At 41.1% G+C, this 17,783-nt stretch overlaps 2 protein-coding genes across 4 annotated transcripts; one reads left to right on the top strand and one right to left on the bottom strand.

Moving 5' to 3' along the window:
* Positions 1-183: 183 nt before the first annotated feature.
* Positions 184-2,710, top strand: LOC116189293. Its single transcript, XM_031518894.1, has 8 exons — positions 184-526; positions 600-684; positions 972-1,013; positions 1,223-1,391; positions 1,624-1,676; positions 1,759-1,980; positions 2,118-2,164; positions 2,290-2,710. Exons 1-8 carry the CDS (start codon positions 234-236, stop codon positions 2,342-2,344), a joined length of 966 nt encoding a protein of 321 aa, XP_031374754.1. The 5' UTR covers positions 184-233; the 3' UTR covers positions 2,345-2,710.
* A 217-nt stretch (positions 2,711-2,927) lies between these two features.
* Positions 2,928-12,002, bottom strand: LOC116189292. 3 transcript variants are annotated; one of them, XM_031518892.1, is made up of 9 exons: positions 11,836-12,002; positions 9,369-9,753; positions 8,214-9,130; positions 6,691-8,120; positions 4,688-6,415; positions 4,442-4,490; positions 4,114-4,361; positions 3,882-3,989; positions 2,928-3,690 (listed from the first exon to the last, which is right to left on the bottom strand). In XM_031518892.1, exons 2-9 carry the CDS (start codon positions 9,559-9,561, stop codon positions 3,459-3,461), a joined length of 4,905 nt encoding a protein of 1,634 aa, XP_031374752.1. In that variant the 5' UTR covers positions 9,562-9,753; positions 11,836-12,002; the 3' UTR covers positions 2,928-3,458. The 3 variants fall into 3 exon arrangements, with proteins under 3 accessions (XP_031374752.1, XP_031374751.1, XP_031374753.1); XM_031518891.1 differs by having other exon boundaries at positions 6,691-9,130; XM_031518893.1 differs by lacking the exon at positions 9,369-9,753 and having other exon boundaries at positions 6,691-9,130.
* Positions 12,003-17,783: the final 5,781 nt, after the last annotated feature.

Consider the following 17,783-nt stretch of genomic DNA (forward strand, 5'->3'; position numbering starts at 1 on the left):
TTGGAAAATGCAAAAACCTTTGTTTTTTTTTCTCTCTCTTTTAATTTCTATTTGAAACCTTTTTGGGCCGAGCTGCCCATTTTGCATGCGAGCCCGGTCCATAATGAAACGGACCAACCCGGCCCATCTAGGTGTTTTTCAAATAAACCCGGTCCACTAGCACGTCCGAAGTCGCCGCGTCGGGCTTGTCATCATAAACGCCGGCCTCCGTCCGCTCCGACACCGGCGATTCAATGGCGGAGGTGACGGAAGCCTCAGCCTCAGAGAGGAAAACCGACGAAGAAGCAGCTTCTCCTCCTCCTTCTTCTGTTTCTTATCCGAATCCTTCTGGAGCTGAGAGTCCGAGCTCGAGCTCGAGCTCCACTCCACTGCCGCCGTCGGTGGCGAGGCTGTGGAGGCCGTCGGCTCAGCGCAACCTGAGAAACCAGTGGTCGAAATTGGCCTCATGCAGGCAGCAATGGACGTTGTCTTCTTCCAGCGGGAGGTCTCAGGCCACTTCTCTAGTCAATGCATCTCTCTCTCAACGGTATATGCCAATTCTTCTTCTCTTTCAACTCCTCCATGTTGGTTCAACGTTCTCCTAATTTGACTGCGAGCAGGTACATGCCGTCAATGGAGCTGGGTGTTCTGGAGGACATGCCGGACATTCGGAAGAAGGCTTGTCAAAAGCTGTTCAAGCAGCAGGTAGGTTCTAAGTTCTTCACTGAAAATGCAAATGAGGTGTATCAGCAACTGCCTTAATTTCTGAAGCTTGATGAATCCGTAGACGACTTCGACTTCCACGAGCAAATGGCTCGGTTTCGGTTTGAACTAGAGGCATCATCATGGTTGTTTTCGGTGCTTTCAGCAGAAGTCAATGCTGCAAGCAAGCATTGTCTTAAATTATTGCTGCAAACTATTTCCATGTCTCTGAGAATCTATCTATTCTTTCTCGCCTTAATTCTCGGTTGCGTTACTTCTTGATGTTTCAGGAACTTCATGGGAGTAAACTCGTATCGTCTTATCGGGATATGGTATGCAACACTTTTTTAGTTTCTCATGGAATTACAGCTTTTTCAGTTTTCAGTCTTGATTCCCCTTCCGTTTGTTTGGTACGGTTCGAATCATATATTTAGGAGGGTGAACGTTGTGAAAAAAGTAAAACTTCTTGAGAAATGGGTGAAATTTGCTAATGATTTGGTTAGATTCATTTACTGCCTTGTTTTCTTATATCCCTTTGTAGGTGGCTGCGGTGGTTAATATGATTACTGCGATGAGATCGATGAGATGTTATCTTAAGGGCGGAACCAGTAGTCCGCTTGTTAAGTTTTCTACTATTTCCGAAGAAAAGAGTGATACTGGAGACGGCGGTGGAATACCAGTCTTCACGTTTTGGTCAATTCCTTACTTTGGTAAATTCAGCTGTTTTGGTAGTGCTAATGAAGGTTCTCTGTGATGGACTTGTTCTTGCATTGATATTTGGATCGTAGCGTATGACTTGTGAAATATCTTTTTACTTCCATGGACTTCCAAAGAATCTGTTTTGCTAAAGTTGTCGCCTCTGTAACATCTGCTTAAGAACCTGCATTGCTTTGGAAATTACTGAAACGTCTGTTTGGTTGTTGTAATACTGAATGATCCCAGAGAAGCTGGCGGAAGAGCTTGTGGAGATGTTCAAATCGGAACTATGTTTGAAGGTAAGCTCCTCCATTTTCGTGCTGCATTCAATTCATAATTTGAATATAATTTTAATCTCCTTCATCTCTCGTAATTTTGAAGAGACTGATTGTATTGGAGTTACTTTCTACGGGATGTGAAGCACCTCAACTTGACCATCTGAACTGGTCCAACGCGCTATATTCAGGAGAATTCAATGATTTGGCTCTGTGCGGTCTTTATTCTGCAGAAACCCACGATCCACTGCCTCCAAGGTTGAAGGGTGGCAAATGTGATATGCCTCCGGTAAAACGTAGCTCCCAGGCTAGTCAGGAGACTGTTCAGGTAATGAGTATTGGTTTCCGCTACACAGAGTAGATGAGATGTCTAATCATGGAATTGCACTTTCACAGCGTAAGATTCCGTTAAATATGGTATTTCATCTTATTGATGGACGATTGTATTTGTCCGGTGAATTGTAGGTTTATTTAACGGCTTGGCTTGCCGAAGTGAATATAGATACACACAGGTGAGATGTGTGAATATAGGAAAATATTGATTCAGATCAGCCAATTGATGGGTTTCTTTAGGTACGGAGGACTTCGTGTTTTATTTCTGAAGATCTCATGGTACTCATCGCATAATTATTTACAGGGTCCATGAGATATTCGCCATTGTGGGGGAGGAAATTCATTTCAACTTTTCTTAGAAGAGTTCATCACTTCTCATACAGTTGGTAAACAGTGTGGTCGAAATGTTTCCAGTCGAAGAACAAGCGTCTCTCAACAGCACTTGCCCATCAAAGTTTTCAGTGAATAGAGCATCGAAGGCGTTAACTGATGGAGGATTGAGCCAGCACTTGCCCGTCCAATCTTTTGGCCATTGCAGGCAGATGAGACTGCCGTGAACCCATCGAAAGGTCCACTTGTGTTATTATTATTATTATTACTATTCTTTTTTACTTTTTTATTTATCTTAATACCGTATAGCAATTAATATGGCTTTCTTTTCCTACTTATTTTGGCCACTACATTTATGAACGCTTGATATAATACTATTTTGCTTTAATTTGCTCCCTTTACTATATAAACAATATCTTATAGCAATTGTTCAACATGGCTCCGGTGAATTTAGTTAAACCGCTTGGGATATGTCCAAATGAAAGGTGTTAATCGATCTCGGATAACTGTTCCACCGAAATGAAAATTGAGAACAGAAGCATTCTGAACCATCAACATGCCAGTCCATGACGGATCCATGGACAAGTTGACGGAGGCAAAAGGGAAGGAGAGTAAGAGAACAAAAGCAGCATCTGAGTCTATATAATTACCTGAAGTGCAAAATAACATCATTGGTGGACAATAAGATTATGAAACCATTCTTTCCAATTCCCTTTGGCTATGGCAGGATTCCCGAATCGAAATGCCAAAAGAAAAGAATAATTTTTTGACAAAAATCAGAATACATTACCCGAAACTCGGAGCTGTGCAAACCTGAATCATGCCTTCTGCCCTATCCCATTTGATGAGGAAAAGAACTGATGCTGGGGGGCCATTCCCCTTCCCTACCTTAATGAATGAAAAATATACAGAGACCAACTTCGTACTTCTCGAGTGTGTGATCCATAGCCTAAAAACTAAGAATAAGATTACCCATCAACCTCTGAGCATATTCACCCGAATCCCTTTTGTTGAGGTTCAGTTGTATCTTGAGGCTTCACATTGGTTAAAAGTGCCCACGAATGTTGTCGGAAGAATGGAAGGGGATGAAGAGACATTTTGACCGAACAAAGAAAAGGCAGGGAAGAATTTATTCAGTGATGGTCAAAGAGAGAGGCATTGTACTCTGTCAGGGGGATTCCTCGGCATTGGAAGCGCAATCACATATCTCTGGGGCACGGGTCTCGAAGCATAAGCCATCGGATCAGAAGATGGGGCCCCACTCCCATCAGACTGGCTCCGCCCATGGAACTTGGCAAATCGATTGATGATGGAGAACCTCTCAATGTCCTGCAACTCCACTCTCAAGTCGACCATTGAAGATCTCTGATCCAGTCTGCATCAGAAAAAGGAGAAAAATATGTCGGCACACGATCATAAATGAGAACTACCTAAAAAGCTTAGTAAACTTATAAGAAACATAGAACTGCTAAGAAAAACCTTAACTCAAGATATAATACATATAAGTCAGAGATACGGCTCTGACACTCTTGTATTCCGACATGATTACAAGGAAATAGTAGCTACCTCAACAATTCGTTCTCAAACTTCTTTGTTCTGCCAAGAAGGTCTTCCATGGCTTTTGCAATGTCTTCATTATCACTTTTCTTCGAAACTTTCGGCTTCTCTTGCAAGCTAAGATATTATATATAAAGAAGGAAAAAGATTAGTAAGCAAACGATAACCTGGCTGAATCAGAAGTATTCAATAATTCTCATCATGCCCATCAAAAAATAAACCACTTAAAAGCAACACTCACACTTTCTCGGAGCTGTTAGGCATGGAAGGATCATGGCTGGAGTAATGGATTGCTTGGCATGCATCCCCCAAAGCTAACTTGCTAACACAATAAGTCACGTTCTCATAGTGCGACCTGGCGTCTCCAGCAAGAAAAGGTGCTGGGGGAGGCCGAAGCAGTTGCTGCATCAATTGTGTAGTCAAGATAAGCCTCTTTCTAGGTCGTAATGATGGCAGTCCATCTTCATTTGTTTCAGTCTCATCCTCCATCTGTCACCCGAAACAAATGAATAACTAAAAGATCAACAAGATTAATATAAGATGATTTGGATGGCAGGCTGAAGGCTAACCTTCTGAACCAGTCGATTAGCAGCTCGAGCCCATTCAATTTCCGTAGTACTGCAAACAGTAAAGACTTACATGTTAACAATATATCGTTAATCCAGCAGTGACTGATAGGATTGAGAAAATTAACAAGGTGAAGGCGATCACACTCAACAAGAGAGAGAGAGAGAGAGAGAGAGAGAGAGAGAGAGAGAGTGAGAAATCAAATTTTCAGAGAACTCAGGAAAATTAGAAAGGAAGTGCCACGCCACCTGGCACTGTGAAGTCTAGCACTGGTCATCACTTCCTTATGCCATGCCTGAACTTCAGGTGCAGGAATTTTGCGCTTCTTCTGTTTCCTGAGCAGACTCTGATCAGTAACTTCTGGAGGTACTGATTGTTGGGAAGAAATGTTCTCGGTTCTTGCTGACGTTGGTAACCACCTATAGCCAGTTGTAACAGGAGGACTGGCATCAGAGTCAGCTTGAAACTGGTTTGCTGGTTCATGAACCCGTAAGCTATCAGCAGGCTTCTGAACGAGCTGGGCCTGTTCCATATGCTTTATAGCAGCCATCCTCTGAGCATCAAGAACTTGTAAGACCTGACCATTCCTCAATGTTCCAGGCTGACCAACCCATGTTGGAGCCTGAGAGTGCTCACGTCTAAGAAAAGCCTCATAATTGCTAGAGGAATGTGATATACCGCTATTTCTTATTGCATCCAGGTGCAGAGAAGCTGGACTAGCATCCCAATTATCACCTTGTTTCCCCGAAAGGTTAAATGTTTTTGTCTCTCCCCCTGGAAGAGAGGGATGTAGTGTTGACGCATCACCAGCCGCAGCACTGTGAACATGGGATAGTTGGTTCCCTCCCAAAGGAGCTGTCTGAGAATCGATACCACTCTCAGGACCCATGAATCTTTTCGAATTCCGATCACTAGGATCCACCTCCGCATTCTTCATAGCCTGCATTTGATGTAGCAGGGAGTAGTTCTGATGTGGAATACTATTCTGAACAGTGTGGGTAAGAGACGCATCAGAAACATGATTTACTGAAGAAACTTTCCCCTGCAATGTACTTTGGGCCGCTTCGGCAGTCCGTGATGATTCTGGTGGCTTGAAACTTACACTGGCACTGAGTTCCGCCACACCACCTACTCCCTTCTGCACATCATTGTCATTTGCTGGAACTGGAGGCTTCAATAAACCAGAAACAGTACTTCCAGGAAGGGTGGTTGATAGACCTCCTGAAAAGACACTCTGTTGAGGAACACTGGGAACAAGAGAAGGTCGGGACATAGACGCAGCCTCCGACTCCAGGGAGTGCTGTGGTAGATGCCCAGTATGAGCCCGGATTCCAGTTTGGGCTCCTTCTGCAATAGAAGCATTGCTACCTCTGGAAGTATTGACAGAATTCTCAGGAACTGAAGGGAGAGCAGATTGACTCGGTAAAATTCCCTCAGAGGAGTTCTCAATCACTTTTGAATGGGAAGCTAGCCTATGCAGTGCTGGATTGATCGACTGACCAGGCAAAGCTCTTCCAGCATCGCGCTGATTTTGAAGGTGACTTCTTGAGAAAGGAAATCCAGAAATAAAACCCATGGATGATTTATCATTGATCTGTTCTGATGCACCAGAAATATGATTTGTGTTTTCCCCTTCATATGTTTCCTTCCAAGAAGACAAGGACCGATTTGAGGGAGTAGAAGCCAATGGCATATGACCCACTTCTGATCTACCAGACGAAATGCGAGAACTTGGAGTCTGTGAAGAGCTCTGAGAAATAAAAGCACGATCTGGATTTTGTAACCGTTGGGATGGAGGGCCCAGTTGAAGTCCGAAACCCTGAGAAACAGGAGACTGGTTCCGCTGAAGTTGACCAACAGATCCATCAGAAGTTTCGGCTTCATGAGCATCATTTCGATCAGAGGAGCTAAAGTGAGATGCAGCTTCACGTTCCTTTGATTGATCCAGCTTGTGAAGAAGCTCAAGCATATTTTGACTACAAAAATTGGTAGAAATTAGAAAAGATATACGTTTACTCAAGCGCGGTATGGTGCTCACGAGAAAGGGAAAGGAAAAGGTAATTAGAAGTATATACACAAAAAGATGCCGAGTAGTGAATAATTCCGAGGAAAAAGTGAACTCCATAATTTTTATCCCCAATATCTAAATAGCAAAGTGACAAAAATTAATGTAAATAGTTGTATGAAAGAAAAACCCAAATGATATCACGGTGTAAATAGTAATGGTGAATAATCAACTATATATAGCTACCTTGGTTGAGCACTTCTGTTCGTAGAGTGGCTACCACCAGATCCACCAACTGGAGAAAACTTATTAAAGACTTGCTGGATCGAAACCTGTGGAGAAGCACCACCCTTAGCTCCACGGGAACTATCCACATCAACATCAAGATCACCCATCGGATGGTATTGAAACTTTGGAAATCCAGCAGGTCTTTGCACAGCTCGACCAGATGAATTTTCCTTGCTACCATGCAAACTATGAGAATAACTGCCATCTGTACAGGCATTTTCTTGTACAAGACCAGGTGAGGCATGGCGAGATACATTTGATGGGAAACTACCACTTGAGTTCTCCCTCTTATTGGAATTCTGCCGCTCATGCACGTCACCGTTGCCTGGGGACTCCAACATCTTAGAGCCCTTATCCGAGTGGTGACCTTTTCCTCTAGAGTTTGCTGAAGAATCAACTTGCCTCCATAAATTAAAACTTTGATTGTTCTGAAGCCACTGGGTACTTTCCTGAAAGCCTCTTGAGTTGCTTGAATTTACTGCAGCATTACTTGAAGAATCTTGCCTGTGTAGCATTGTGCCTCCAAGACCATGAAATGAGTCGGTTCTTCCAGCAGTAGATCCATGAATCTCATGTGCCTGTCTATTGTGACTGCCGCTCTGAGAAGGTTGTAGTCCCATGTCGCTACTATGGGTCTTCAGAGTAGCACCCTCACTAGGCACCCTAGAGTCAATCCTATTCCAGCCATTAGCTCTGTCATCCAACTGGGCACGTGCATCAAAAGAAGACATGCTCTGTTGATGGGTCCATGTACCTGAACTATACTGCCTTTTGTCGGCGTTTGAAGAATTATCAACCTTTCCTCCAACCCGAATGCCGTCAGTAGAAGACTTCGATAGCATACTCGGCTCCAAGCGTTTATTTCCTTCCGAAAAATCCTGCATATATCTAGGAGAAGAATCAGATCGAAAATTCTCGCTCCTCTCATGTGAAGCTTTATGCTCCAATTGATGGCTTGGAGCACCCACAAAGCCAGAGTTGGCCCTCATGTTGCTTTCATCCCAAATTGCTTGTCGTTCCTGTTTGCCACCACTATTAAAGGTTGAAGGCTGCTGGTGACCGGTTGGAGGTTCAGTAGATCGAAAACTCAGACCACTCCACTCTTCCTGTTGCCCTGTTTCCACACTAGAAGTTTCTGCTAGTGCAGACTGCATAAGAGCACTCCAACTCCCACTTTGCAGGGAAGGAATCCCTCCAAATGAACCACTACCTTCTGACATATTTAAACCTCCAAGGCCTACATTCATTTCTCCACCAAAAGCCTCCCACAAATTGTCATCTGAACCAAATAAAATCTTTTCCTCAGCAGGATCTAGAGTGGCCACATTCTGCGATTTCTCTTGTGCTGTGGCAGACAAACCAGTCAACTCTCGTTTCCCTGGAAATTCCTGCACAGATACATTTCTTTGTGAGGAAAGCACTTGCCGCAAATTACTTGACTCAAATCCACCCGTAGAATTATAAGCAGCAGCAGAACCAACCTGCCTTGAAACCAAAGGTCCATCCTTGGTGTCATGATCCGATGGTGCAGCATGTTGATTCCTTGAGAAGGCATTTCCAAAGGAAGATATCTGCTCCCCTGCAGGGTTCTCACTCTGAATCTGGGATGTTTGACTCAGATTGTCCCTGGAGACAGGGACAGGGACCCCATAAAGAGACTGATCACACTGTTGATGAACCAAACCCATTGTGCGCAATGCTTGGTTTTGTTCTGAGGAAAGCTCAAATCCACTTGACGATCCCTGCATAACTGCAGAAGAACTGAGCTGCTGCCTGTTGGGATTATTTGCAAAGAGTTCAGGCCACGATTTATTAGATGAATCATGCACAGGAATGCCATTAAGGAGTGCCGGTGAATGGTTAGCAGCTGACTGATTTGCCAGGGTTGAAAGTAAATTAATGGGGGCGTTTTGCTGCCAAATTCCTTGTTGCTGAAGCTGCTGTCTTTGAGTATCTTGCAGTTGCCTAAGTATCATTTGCTGCTGCAGGAGCTGCATGTCACCAATCCCAGACTGCTGCCTCTGCAATGATTGCAGCAGAGCAGGATGCTGACCACCCATTTGCTCCTGACCTCCAAAAGCATTAACACTTACAGGAGGTTGAACATTTGGAAACCTTCCAAAGTCTTTCTTTTGAAAATCAGGCCCATTTCCGTGGTGGGACTCAAGAATAGATAAACCCTTAGATGTTACATTATTCTGATAAGAATCAACATCCATGCCCAAGAAGTTTGCTTCATATTGCCTTGCAGCCGCATGCCCTTGCATAAAGCCATTCAATGCCGTCTGCTGGTTCTGAAACTGACTTCCAGCAACCTCAGACCTTAAATTTGGTTGTGCAGAGTTCAAGCCATTGACTGCTTGGTAAGATGGAATTCCATGTCCACTTTCAATATTTGCTGCAGAGAAGAAAGAGTAGTGAGGTCAGTAGGGAAGATAAGTAGAGAAACTCAGCAATCCAAGTAAGGGCACATGTTAATAAGGTCCTTCTGAGGAGAAAATCAAGTGAAAGAAGCATAAGCAGATCCAATTTTTATTGATTTCTTTTCTTTTCTTTTCTTTTCTTTTTTTCCAAGTCATGGAGCAACCACATTTTAATATTAGAATAATATATTTTTTTTAAAAAGGAAGTACTACCTGATTGGGGCACACTGTAATTCTTTAAGTTGGAAATTAAAGGAAACCCATTCTGAGTCTGGCTTCCAACCCAAATATTGTTACTTAACCCTGGCCAGTTCTTGTCAACAGCCTTAAAGTGATGCTGACCCTGGGATAAGTTCTCCTGGTCAAAGGAATTGTGAACCCTGTCTCCAACTCCGTTGCCAGGCATAGAGGATCCAATAGATTTTCACCAAAAAGATTGCAATTGATGAAGAACTACCTAGAACAGATCAGACTGAAATCTGATCCCTCCACATTATCATAGTTTCACTACAACCCTACAGTCATTCAAGGACACCAATTCCTTTCTCTTAATGGAGTATAATACCAATAACCATGTCCCAAGCATAGAAACCTCATCCTGCAATGAAGCAGCCCAGCATATGAATACATGTAACGGACAAACAACAGCATGTATATCGAGAGGAGAATAAATAGGATTCCATTGCATCATATATAAGCAAAACCACAACCAGTTTTTAGCGAATTCGTACTCTGATGAAATCAAAAGGGGGGGGGGACCATATTTTCCACGTTTTTAATATTTTTGAGCAAGAATCTGTAGCATCCAAACTATTCACTTTTCCTTTCCTTGGTGAAAAGTACTCCACTTAAAGAAATGATGTAATAACTATTGAGGTGACATCAACAAAACAAAACCACCAAGCTATTGAGGCCAGAACTTGAACAGACTGTGGTGTCATTGAAGGGGTATCAACAATCTGAAAGAACCCAAATTTTCCAAACCAACATGCCCAGTCTGCAGTGCAACAATCTCCTTTCATCTTTTCCCCTAAACCAATAATTACCACTTGACTCCCTTACCTGTGGTTTCACTGCTTTACCTTTTAGAATTATTGGCTACTATCTCTTTCTTTTCTTTTCCTAGTTCCTCCTCGGCCTCCTCTTAACTTCATGATCTTCTTCTGTCCGTATCTACGAAAATCTGGAAACACTTGTTCTTCATATTTAAAGGCTCATCACATCATTCAGTACCATAATCTTACTCCGCACACCATTAGAGGAGAATGAAGCAGCACATCTTTTCATGTTAAGACATATCTATAAGTAAGGTAATTTTCAATGAAGCTCCGGCTTCAAGAATAGTAATATAGACAGTGAATATGGATTTTCCAATTTTTCTGCAGTTCTCCTACTTCATTGCCCTTGACCTCCTCCCATTAGAAGCATTTAACAATAAAATGCTCAAGAATGATCACTGGAGGAACCAAATCACCAAAAAATTCCTCGTGAACTTCAATCATGCACTAATAGCTCTCACTCGTTCGTCCTTAGCTCTCACCCCAGCCATCCTTCCAGCATGCTCGTCACTGACTAGAGGCTTCTTTACTACAAGACCCTCTCCCGTGGAAGCAACAAAGATAATACCTTGGCAAATTCTAGAACATAATTCCTCAGAGAGTCATTACCGTGAAATGCAGTCACATAGTGGCCCACCCCCTAGCGAGAAATTTTCCCCCACAGCCAGCCAGTTGCTTGAGGGTAACATTGCAGTAATAATTACTATACGTAATTTAAACCACATTTTTTTATCCCTCCCTTTTTGATGAAGTATAACATAACCTCTTCCCCTAAATCTCGGTCTAATCTATTTCCAAGTTGTTGGCTACTTTCTTCTAGACATTATACTCCAAACACTCATCATCAAACACAAGTACTTGCAAAAGTCTCATTGTCAGGAAGATTTTCAGAGAGTCCGTATCTAAAAGAAGGAGCGTCAAATACTGATAACTAAAATGCAACTAAGCATACACTCTAAATTGGAGGCGACGCTCAAGAATCACGCTTTGAAAGCTAGAAGCTGCATTGTTATAACATGTGCTCCTCTAACTGAACACAAATATTTTTTACTGATTCAGAGGCTTCACAACCACCTAACATGACAAAGAAAAGAACATGAACCTTTCACAGTACTCTGGTATTACCTATTAGCTAACATGAACCTGAACACCATCTCAAAACCCCATCAGAACTGCCTAGTTATGCCTCTGCACGAACAAGCAGGCATCTAAGTTGAAGGCTGTTCCAATCAGATAGGCAAAGAGCGAAGCACTAATTGAAAAGCTTATTCCTTCACACACACATTTGTTCAATAGGCAGGCAAGGTAGAGTTCCACTGAAATAAGCCGATCAGAGGCATACTGTGGCAGTTTTCAGTGACAAACGAAAACGAAAACACCTCAGGAAAGAAAGACTGAAACATTCTCAAAAACCTCGCATTCACAGCACCAAACGCACGAGATCGGGAACGCCTTGGCACAATTACACCGCAGGAGTCTCGGTGAGACAAGCAAAACGACGTTTTTAGCTGAAACTAACCCTCGGCAACCCTAAAACCTCGAGCGGGTAGCACGAACGGACAGATAAAGAGGGAGCCGAGTGAAAAAATTAGGGTTGGAGAAATGGAGGAAGGCGGACTCACAGTGGCGAAGGGAGGCCTCCATTGCAGCTCGGGATCGATCCTTCGATGCGGCGGAGATGTGAATTCTCAGTGGTTTGAATCGAAGCGAGCGGAGAAGAGCGGCAGGTGAGAGAGCTCAAAGCTCAGACAGGCAGAGAGAGAGAGAGAGAGAGAGATAAAGTGATCGACTCAGTGCGAAATTTTCAACGAACTCACCATTGAGGAACAAAAACTCAGGTTCGGATCCGAAGCGGAGCTCCGGAGTACGTACCGGGTTGGTTCGGGTCCGAAGCTCGAGGGGGAGGATATGCGTCGCTCGGAGAAAGGTAGGCGTATTTGTTGGACCTTCAATCAGAGGCTGACACGTGGGAGGACGGTCAATGGAGGGGATGGCAGGGGCAATTGTGTAATTTAAACAAGGTTGGGTCTCGCGGGTTGAAAAAAAAAATTTTGGGCTTTTGAGAAAAGCCCCCGCCATGAAAAGAAAAGCGGGCCTTTATGATGAAAGGAGTAAATATACGGGCTACGAAATAATTGATTTGAATTAAGGGGCTCCCGAAATTGGTGCTTCTATTTTTTTTTTATTTTACTCCTATAAAGATTCTACCCCGTTGAAATTTTGATAGCAAAGTGTGGCATCGCCCCCTTGTACTTTTGTACTTTTGCATTTTAGGTCCTTGTACCTTGTTCCGTAGATTTTTTTACCCCTCAATCCTTTCTAGTTGTAAAAGGCAACACCTTCTATCGCATGCACCGGCGTTGAAATAGAGCAATTACACACCTTGCCCACTTGAACTTTCGGGGTGAAGTTGCAATATAATGAAAGAATATTACATATGAAGAGTGAGTGGTGGTGGGCTGACTTTGGAGAATGAAGGGACCATGGTCGGTGACTCAGTGATTTACTAGTTTCTGATGTCCCGTTTGGATTCAGAGTTACTTGATTTTAACTTTAACTTTAACTTTAACTCAATACACTACACAACAAAAATATACATTTCTCAATTCAAAAATTTTAACTTTAACTTTAACTCAACACACTACACAATAAAAATACACGTTTTCCAAGTTAAATTTATAATTACATCTCATTTGTCCTTTTTCACAATCAAAATTAAAATCAAAATCAAAGTAATTTTAACTCTGAATCCAAACTGCCCCTGAAGTTTGAGGGCCTGTTTGGATTGTGGATAAAATTTTAAAATCACAATTCAAACTTAACTTTACCCATTACAAAACAAAATAATTCATATAAAGTCAAAGAGTGGGCCCCATTTATACCACTTTTTTTTTTTCACAACAAAATAACATAACTCATACAAAGTCAAAGGGTGGATTACATTTATTCCACTCAAAATCAAAATCAAAATCTGATTTTAAAATCATACTATGAAACCAAACGCAACCTGAGTGTCATGTGAAGGTGGTCACCACCTATTGGACAACAATATATAGAATGCTCTCTATAGAGCCACTATCTTTGCATTATGCAACCTGCGATTAAGAAAGAATCGATAATCATCGTAGAATCCCCCTTTAGAATGCACACATAAGGATCTATGCCTATTAACAAGAAAAGAATCATAAAAATCTTCACTCACAACAACCTCATCAAAGTATATGATGGTCACATCACCTGTTTGCTTCGCCTTATGCCGGCTTTACTCGTAGAGAGCACTCTCAACTTGCTCATCATGGTTGGATCTCCTTCTATGGGAGTTGATAAATATTATTTCATACCACTAGAATTCACATTAGAAAACATAAAGATTGACCTTTTTCCCGATCTTAATCAGCACGCTCCTCCATTAATCAATCAAAATATCGAAATATAAGGCCAAACTAATAAAACGCACAAGGCCTAATCAAATGGCATGCGGGCCATACAGTCTGAAAATCCAAACAAACATATGAGCAACAAAGCATACTAAGTTATTCATCAATCAAGAGATAGCATATCAAGAGAACACTCCCCAATCCATCGGCAACCTCTTTTAGGCTTCTGTAGTAACTCTCTGCTCAATTCTTTTAACTCCCATCATTCTCCCTCGAACAGAACTATGAACGGCATGAAGAATCCTTTCCGTTGAAGGGTTTTTCATTTAGAAGGCTACTAAGTTAGGTTCCCTCCAAACAAAATATATAAAAGCATGACATACTAATTTGGTGAGAACGATGTCCACAAATTTCCCTCTGAATGTGTCAGTAGCTCATTCAAGCTCACAATGTCAATCACCAATGCTTCTACTTATGCCACACTTCTGTAAGATAGTCACCCATAAACTAGCACGAATGAATGAGCATAAAAGATGTGATCCCTTATCTCCACTTCATCTCCATAAAATTTGCAAAGACGGTAGTAGGATTTCACCTCATTACTTGATTCACAGTGTCGAGCCTATTATTGATCGCAAGCCAACTGATTAAACAATGTCTGAGTATACATGGATTAGACCAAAAAAGTTCATACCAATGGACTTTTCTTCCTTTAGTTCTCAGCTCATTCCATGTACTAGTGAGAGAGAAACTGTCATTCTTCCTAACCTTCCCATAAACTGAATCTTATTTTCCAGGAACCAGAATTGTTTCGTGGAGGAGGCTCTGAATATTCCTTTCTTTTTTCATCCCTACATTCCCTATAAAGCCAACTGGGGGCACGTTTGGTTCACAGGATTAGAATAGACAGGGAATAGAATAGACTGGGATTAGAATAGACAAGGCATAGAATAGACTTGGATTAGAATAGACAGGGAATAGAATGAAAATTCTGATGAAATTTTTGTGTTTGGTTGGAGGGAATAGACAGGGAATAAAATTATAATTCTGATGTTTGGTTGGGTTGAATAAGGAATAGAAAGAACAGGAATAGGATAAAAAGACAGAAATGCCCTTCACATAAATATAATGAATTTTATAATATAAATAGATAACTTTAATGACAATTTCTATAATTAATAAAAAATAAACATTTTAAATAATTTAAAAGTAATTAATTTAATAAAATTAATTATTTTAATTAAATTACTGAAAAATTGTGATTATTAATAAAAGTAATTATTTTAATACTTCAATAAGCATAATTATCTAAAGTATCAATAAAAAAAATTTCTTAATAAAAAGGTGTTCTCTTACAATTAAAAATCACTGTACATTATAATTTAATTACTAATTAAATAAGTAACAAAGAATAGCCATTTAATAAAAATATTTCACATATTAAATAAAATTACAAAATTATTTGTTAAAATATTATAAAAAAACCTGTAACGAAACTAAAACTTCTACTTTATACCATAATGATGAGGACTGTTACGCTCAAAGCAAAATGTGATAAGAACAAAGATGAGGAATGTTATATTTTGCTTGACAATTAACGGATATAGTACCACATTCACCCCGCCTTCGAAAGGACATACGCAGTACGTATTGAACAATATGAGGAAAACATAGACAGAAACATTTTAGTACATCCAAACACAATATAGCTACACATCAACCTCCCATGAGATTTGCAGCCGAAATCACTAGGTTCAAACAACAATCAAGGATTGATAACTCCAGCACTTACAAGAAAACAATAATAAAAGCCGCTAATCCCCAAGCCTTTAGTCCCGAGGCTAGTTCCACTCGGTGCTTGGACATTCTAATAGTCTAACGTTCTTAAGCTACAATTTCAAATTTACAAGGGGAATTATTACCCGGCACATTGACTACTTGTTGCTGTACAAACGAATCCTCAAGAAGGAACAAAATTCACACTCTCTGTCAACTTCAGAGTTGCCTTGCCATCCTCCTCTCACAGCCCTTCTAAGTTCCGATAGAGTTTGCCACTATTTGATGCCTAATTCTGCTCTGCTCAGTTCCTCTTCATTCTCCTGCAGAAGGAAACAAGAAAAGGGAATGTAACAACATGGAGCTTGAAAGAACACTTCATTTTCTAAACAATAATGAATCTGTTAATTTGAATTGCATGCCATAAAAAGTGCAAGTCTATGCCAATTCCATTCAACATCTCAACCAAAAGAGAGATCAACTGATTCAACTAAAAGAAAAATCAATTACATTCACCATCTCTCGGTTCAACCATTTGTCAGAGGAAGCCAAAATTCCTATCCGCGAGCTAACAGTTCAACCATATTCAACCAATTTCATTTTCCATCAACTAATACAGAAATCATTTCCACAAAATTGCCTCAATCATCCAACAGATAACCAATAATCAAACCTAAAAAATCGCTCTGTAATCCTGCGAACCAAAGAACTAAGAGCACAAAAAACATAATAAAAAAAGGGCAAGATTAAGAGCACAAATTGGATAAAGAAGGGAACACTTGATGAATAGCAAAAGCCTACTGAGACCAAGCTAAACTAAAGGCATGAAGTATAGAAGAAATCGAATTTTCAAAGTCCTTCGGTTCTTCACACTACACTGTCCAAACAATGGGGAAATGGATGACTCTCCACATCTTCTTGTGGCTATGCCTAGCATAGATGGAATTCCAGCTTTTAGGGATACATACGCCAACATCCTTTGAAACATAATTCAAATGGATAGACATGACTTAAGTCTGACATGATGTATTTCTCAAAGAAAATAAACTCCGACATCATTTCAAGTATCCAAATTCAAACTCAACAAAAGTTCGTTTGAACTAATCCCAAACACCCACAGGATAAAAGAAACTGTATTTTGGACAAAGCAATAAACATGGCTACCGTAAATGAGAGATTGCTATAAGATATTTACTTGGATTCGCAAGACAACTTGTTACTATAAGCAAGTGCAATCTGAAAAGTATCTTAATTTGTCACATATAAACTTTATCTTATTTCTTCTTGAATTAAGCCTACTGTGATCAACAGATATTTTGGTTTTATAAAAATCAATAATCACGATACAGGAAGAGACTCACAAATCTCAAAAATCAAAATGGAAGGAACTAGCTGAGGTCGACAAAATACCTACGATGAAGCTGAGGATGAAGCTGCCAACTTGGAGAGGGATGCTCGGAGGTCCTGTCTGCAGGTCAGGAGTCAGGAGCTGGACGGGGACGGAAACGGCTTGGCTTGCCGAGGCTTCTCCTGCAAAAATAAACATGAAAATCATTCAAATGGGTGGAATTAAACAAGGAGAAATCAACACTGAAAAAGCAAGTGAAGAAATCCCCGGAGATTTGAACCCTACCTTCTTTGGATCAAGGGAGGTCTGCGAGCTTCCGTCTCTCCTCCGACTTTCCTACGGCAGTGGAGTGGCGGAGATCAACACCGCAACCTTTTTCCTCTACGAGGCGAACGAATCGACAGCAAAACGCAAGGAATCGATGAGAAATTGCTTGGCTTGGCGCTCTGCTAGGGTTTCGAATGTTCTTCCGAAAGGGAAATGTCGACCTCTGAAGCATTTTTATGGGATGACATGTGATTGTAATTAGTGAAAGAAGACGAGGGTATTTTTGTTCTTTCATGTCCATTTCCGGATCCGAAAATCCTAATTCGGACCGTGCTAGGGGGCATCCCTAATCCGCATCTAAACCGGATAATTTAGCTCGGTCGGAATACTTATTCCGCAATCCGGTGAGCTAAACGCCAGACAACCTATTACGTACGGAATACCTAATCCCTTCCTTACCTAATCCTGCGAACCAAACATGCCCTAGTAGTATTCAGAGCACTAACAGCAGTGGCATTGTGTGGTATACCATACAGTAGGCCCTCACCAAATAAGGGGCTATTCTCAGTCCAATTATCATACCATAAAAAATAGAATTGTCGTCACCCACTTTATATTGAATAAAGGGATAGATTATCGGCCTTGTCTCAAGGAGTTTCCTCCAAGCATAAGAGCAGTAATTTGGACACAACAAACTCCAAAAACTCTTTTCCCTTAATGCTATAAGCCTCCAACCATGCAATCTACATGGAGCCAGCCTTATTGAAAATCAACCAAATCAACTTCATATTAAAAGAAAGAT

This window comes from Punica granatum, chromosome 8, assembly GCF_007655135.1.
Source record: "Punica granatum isolate Tunisia-2019 chromosome 8, ASM765513v2, whole genome shotgun sequence".
Classification (NCBI taxonomy): domain Eukaryota; kingdom Viridiplantae; phylum Streptophyta; class Magnoliopsida; order Myrtales; family Lythraceae; genus Punica; species Punica granatum.